General features: G+C 40.4%; 1 protein-coding gene across 1 annotated transcript; it reads left to right on the forward strand.

The window, feature by feature from the left end:
• The first annotated feature begins 1,680 nt into the window (after positions 1–1,680).
• On the forward strand, positions 1,681–2,618 carry LOC116598782 (putative olfactory receptor 10D4). The gene is given in 2 exon segments (XM_032358105.1): positions 1,681–1,909; positions 1,912–2,618. Coding segments are annotated over 2 exon segments (936 nt in total).
• The last annotated feature ends 3,382 nt before the right edge of the window (positions 2,619–6,000 follow it).

The following is a 6,000-nucleotide window of genomic DNA, read 5'->3' on the forward strand; positions in this document are numbered from 1 at the left end:
AAAAATAAATAAAAGGAAAAATTAATGGAAATTAAGGTTCTAAAGTGTTCTACACTAAGCAAGTCTGGTAAGCATATAAATCTTAGAGATCTTGAGGGAGTAATAATGAGGCATTATAAAACTAAATATAGAAACAACAGTTGTAGGTGTGCTTGTTTTAACGCTAAGTGGGTTGGTGCCTCTTTTCTTTGAGTGGTTCCTTTGCTAACCCATAGCCTCTTCTTCAAACCCATGTCTTCTAAGCCCAGGGTCACTGGGCAACACAATCTCTGACCCCAGTGGAGGGTTCTCTGAGAGAGGAAAAACATGCCCAAGAGTTACTGCTAATCAGAGATTTAAAAACAGAATACAACTAAATACCGCTACTTAATTGGATTTTTATCTAAGAACTTAATGAGGTAGAAGCAATGGGGAGAAAGAAGGAGGGAGGGAGGAAAGGAATCCCTACTTTAATGGCTCCCTCTGCTCTACAGATCTTCTAGTCAGGACTCCCCAGGGAAGAGGGTCCCAAAGGAATATCGAAGACATTTACTCTCTCTAGAGGGTATGAATACTGTTCCTTCACTCAGGGAACAGAGAACTACTGGGTCTAGATTTTTCAGACCTGAGTGGATGAGTCTGAGAAAGCGGAGTGTTTGGCTTTCTTGGTCCCAGAACCTGGTTCTTGAGTTCCACAGCATCTAAAAGCAACGGAAACAGAGGGTGGATGTGGAGCCTGGCTTTCAACCCAAGTTGGCCATTTCCCTTCAGTCTGATCTGTAAATGCTTTCTGTCTAGAGTGCTTTCTTTTTCTAATCTGCTGGGTTGTACACACCAGAGGAAGGTGGGAATGTGGGAACTGGCTCTATTTGAACTGGGCTAATACTGCCTTAGTTGACTCCATGGTACTTTCTTAAGATAGTCTCTGATTAATGAAGCTCAACCTTAAAACCTTAATGGTGATTGCATCTGTTCTGTCATATTGCAGATATAACTGCTACTCTGAGATTAAATTTCGTATTGAAAGAAGATGGTTGTTGTGAATATTGGTAACCGTCTATTGCATTTCCTTACATTAACCATTATCTTTCCCATCCAGTTTTACTGTGTTTTCACTACACAATTCTGTTTTCAGTTGTCTGGCTGATGATGGAGAAGGCAGTTTTGCAAGTCATTTGCAGCAATAGGTCATGTCAGAACTTCTGCAAGTCCAACGAACAGATAGAATGTGTGGAAATAAAGACTCATTAAACCAAACTATTAGGATCTGGAATGATTTTTTTAACAAGAATGGGTAGGATCAGATTAGGGACTTCATATACATTAAAGTATTAGTCCTCACAAGAATTGTAAGATATATGCTATGTATACAGATACAGAGATTCAGAGATTTCTTTTCAGTTATCCAAAGTCACAGAGCAAGGTGTAGATTAAACTCAGATATAGGCACTGTAAGCTATATTCACAGACCTCTATTCTATTCTGCCTCTAGTGTTATCTCTATTTTTCTTCCGAAGAAACAGGAAAAATAAACAAAAGACTTAACTCATGTCACACATTGATTAGTGACAGACTTGGATTGACTCCCTTTTATAGCAACAGAAGTCTTTCAGTTTCCAGTGGGTTCTCTGAAGATATTAGTTTTGGGGGAAGAGTTCATCTCAGCAAGGCCATTCTTTGCTCTTTCAGGACTGACCAGGCATGGAGATGAGGAATCACACTCCTGTAACCATGTTCCTCCTGATGGGAATCCCTTACACAAAAGGGCTGGAAAATGTGCTCTTTGTCTTCTTTCTGGCCTTCTCCCGGCTCACTCTTCTGGGGAACCTGCTCATTCTTCTGGCCATCCTCACTTCCTCCACCCTGCACAGCCCCATGTATTTCTTCCTGGGAAAACTGTCTGTGTTTGACATCTTTTTCCCTTCCGTGAGTTCCCCCAAATGATGCTCTCCCTCATGGGGCAAAGCTGGACCATCTCTTACCAGGGCTGTGCCTGCCAACTCTTCTTCTACCACTTCCTGGGCTGCACTGAGTGTTTCCTGTACACTGTGATGGCCTACAACCATTTTGCAGCCATCTGCCACCCCCTGAGATACACAGTCATCATGAACCCCCGAGTCTGTGCCGTCATGACACTAAGCACCTGGATGGGGAGCTGTCTGCATGCATCTGTCCTCACGTTCCTCATCTTTAAGTTGCCCTACTGTGGCCCCAATGAGGTGCACAGTTACTTCTGTGATATCCCAGTGGTGCTGCTCCTGGCCTGTGCAGACACCTCTCTAGCTCAGACAGTGAGCTTCACCAATGTAGGTATTGTGGCACTCTTGTGTTTTCTTCTTATCCTCGCTTCTTATACTCACATTGTTCTCTCCATATTGAAAATCAGCTCCTCAGCAGGCCGGCGCAGAGCCTTCTCCACCTGCAGTGCCCACCTGACTTCCATCCTGCTCTTCTATGGACCCGTGGTCCTCATTTATCTCCGGCCTGCCTTCAGCCCCTGGCTGGATTCTGTGGTTCAGGTGTTGAATAATATTGTTACCCCTTCCCTGAATCTTTTAATATATACCTTGAGAAACAAGGATGTGAAGTTGGCTCTGAGAAAAGCACTAATCCAAGGAGTACCTACTTGTCGGGCATAACCTTTCAGGTCATGCTCTGTCCCTACAACTTGGTCTTACATTTATCGGGGCAACTTGTCCCTTAGAGTTGGAGTGATTGCCAAGTGAAGTTTGGGATAAGTAGGTGAGGTTGAAAAGATTCTGGTATGATTTATGTGTATATATATGTTTATATAATTGTTTACTCAACAAAATCTTTTTTTGGTCTCTCTTTTTTAAAATTTTTTTATTTTTTTAATAAATATATGATGTATTATTAGCCCCAGGGGTACATGTCTGTGAATCATCAGTCTTACATACTTCACAGCATCACCATAGCACATACCCTCCCCAGTGTCCATAACCCAACCACCCTCTCCCTACCCTTTTATCCCCGGCAACCCTCAGTTTGTTTTGTATGATTAAGAGTCTCTTATGGTTTGTCTCCCTCCCGATCCCATCTTGTTTCATTTATTATTTTCCTACCCTCCAAACTCCCCACATTGCATTTCCACTTCCTCATATCAGGGAGATCATATGATAATTGTCTTTCTCTGATTGACTTATTTTGCTAAGCATAATACTCTCTAGTTCCATCCACGTCATTGCAAATGGCAAGATTTCATTTCTTTTGATGGCTGCATAGTATTCCATTGTATATATATATACACCACATCTTCTTTATCCATTCATCTGTTGATGGACATCTAGGTTCTTTCCATAGCTTGGCTATTTATTCAACAAAATCTTTTATAAGGCTTACTAGGTGCCAAGCACTATTCTCTGCACTTTACAAATACTAACATATGTAATTACCATAATTATCACATGGAGTAGATAATTGATTATGATAAATGATCCCAATTTACTGAAGAGGATTTTAAGGTATTGAGAGGTAAGATACATCCAGTGTCACAAAATTAGAAAGATGTTGAGCTAAGATATGAAAGGAATGGTCCTTACCTGGTGCTGATGTTGCCTCTGTATTGTAAGGATTATAGCATAAATATGTATTTCTTCCAGGAACTTCTTTTCAATTAGTTTTCAGTGTATAGGTCTTTCAATTCTTTGGCTAAATCAATCCTGAGGTATTTTATTCTTTTAGATGCTGTTATAAGTGGGGTTGTTTATTCAATATCCATTTGGGATATTTTCATTGCCAGTATATGGAAATACAGTTGATTTTTTATATTGATCTATCTTGCAATCTCCCTGAACTCTTTCATTAGTTATAATAGATTTTTAGTGGATTTTGTTGTATTTTCTATATACACAATCATGTCATGGGCAAATAGAGACACTTTTACTTTTTCCTTTCTCATACAGATGTGTTTTAGTACTTTTTCTTGCCCAATTTCCCTGGCTAGCAATTCTAGTACAATGTTGAATGGAAGGGCTAATAGTAAGCATCCTTGTCTTGTTCTTCACATGGAAGGAAGGTATCTAGTCTTTTACCATAAAGTATGCTGTTGACTGTGGGTTTTTCATGCATGTTCGTTATCCCATTGGGGAAGTTTCTTTCTATTCTTAGTTTGTTGAGTGTTTTTTATTATGGAAGTGTTTTGCTATTGTCAAATGATTTTTCTGCAGCTATTGACATGATCTAGTGATTTCTGTTTTTTTTTTTTTTGCTTTCTTGTTTATTTTATAACATTTTACTAGAAAGATAAATGACAACAGATTTAAAAGAACGAAGCTTTTGGCAGACTATAGGACATTCACCTAAGAATACATTACTTTGGAACTTTTGTTACTTTCTTAATATATTTTTTTTATCATGTTCTATTAGCCAGCATAGAATACATCATTAGTTTTTGATACAGTGTTCAATGATTCATTAGTTGTACATAACACCCAGTGCTCCTCACCACATGTGCCCTCCTTAATACCCATCCCCCAATAACCCCATCCCCCATTCCCCTCCCTTCTGTAACCCTCAGTCTGGTTTCTGGAATCCAGAGTCTCCCCCATTTGTCTCCCTCTCTAATTTCTTCCCATTCAGTTTTCCATCCCTTCCCCTGTGGTCCTCCACACTATTCTCACTTGCTTTTTAATATGGAGCATTATATAAATTGATTTTCAGATATGACTGCAAAGTTGCATACCTGGGATAAATCCTCATTTGATCACAGTGTATAATTCTTTTGACACATTGATGGATTTGGCTTGTGAGTATTTTCTTGGGAATTTTTACATCCACATTTATAAGAAATGTTGACTTGTAGTTTTGTTTTTTTGTGATATCTTTGGGTTTGGTATCAGGGTCATCTAGGCTTCATGGAATGAGTTAAGAAGTGTTCTTCCCTCTTCTATTTTTTGGAAGCATTTGTGAAGAATTTTATTTTTTCTGGTATATGGGTCACTTTTCCTGTTTCTTTGTCATAATTTTGTTGTTGTTGACAACTGGACATTTTAGCTAATGTATTTTATTGTCTATGCTGGGTCCAGAGCACGTTATTGGTATTTGTTTATTCAGGGAGCGGCTGGGTAATTTTGGTGAAGTCTATTCCTCTGCCTGCAGTGTGAAACCTCTGCTGTTGTTCCTCAGGGTAGGGTATGGCCTTGTAGGGGCCCAAAGTTGTCTTCACACTACATTGGCGTTGGCAGGGCTCATTCTCATGGTGTCTTTCCCTGGCCACACCCAGCTGTAGAGCTCCACTAATTTCTGACTGATTGCTTTATTGTATTTCAACAAGGTCTGGGCACCTAAATTTCTTTAAAAATGAATCCAATCTTATTTCAGTTCCTCGAAGGTGTAGCTCCTTGAGGTGCGGGTTTGAGATTTGTCCTGACCCCAGGCAGGTGTCTTTTGCTTGTCTTTCCCCTGTTTGATTCTCTCCCCACACAGAATGTCTGAACCAGAGCTCCATTGCTGGGAGTGGAGACAGTGGTGTGCTTCTCTCTTAGGCCTCTACTTCAAGAGCTTCGAACTCAGTGGAAACGGGAGATGAGCAGTAGCCTCACATCATCTCAGCTTGTACCTCTTGGTGTGGAACCATCGTCTTACCACCCACAGCAAAGTCAGTCAGGGCCCCAGTATTCTCAAGATAGAGCCTCTGTTTTCATCAGCGGGAGCGGGGCAGAAGAAGGGAGCTGTCATATTTGTCCACACTCACCTGAAACTTTGCCTCAGCAACACGTAGTTGGTGACAGGATGAGAAATGCTGACATCCTGCCCCTCCCAGGAAGATAATCTTTTACTGGGAGCTGGGGAGAAAGAACCCGTTCTTGGCTGCACCAGTCTGGAGTAGACTTTCTGTCACACTGGACTGGATAGGATGGTGGAGAGCAGATCTCTGTTCCAATACTGCAGATATTCTCTGTTTTTACCAACTTATAGTACAGTTTCTTAAATTATTATCATTATTTTTGCCATATACCCTTAGGACTACTTTCAGAGACTTTGTATATTTTATTATAATTT

This window comes from Mustela erminea, chromosome 9, assembly GCF_009829155.1.
Source record: "Mustela erminea isolate mMusErm1 chromosome 9, mMusErm1.Pri, whole genome shotgun sequence".
NCBI lineage: Eukaryota > Metazoa > Chordata > Mammalia > Carnivora > Mustelidae > Mustela > Mustela erminea.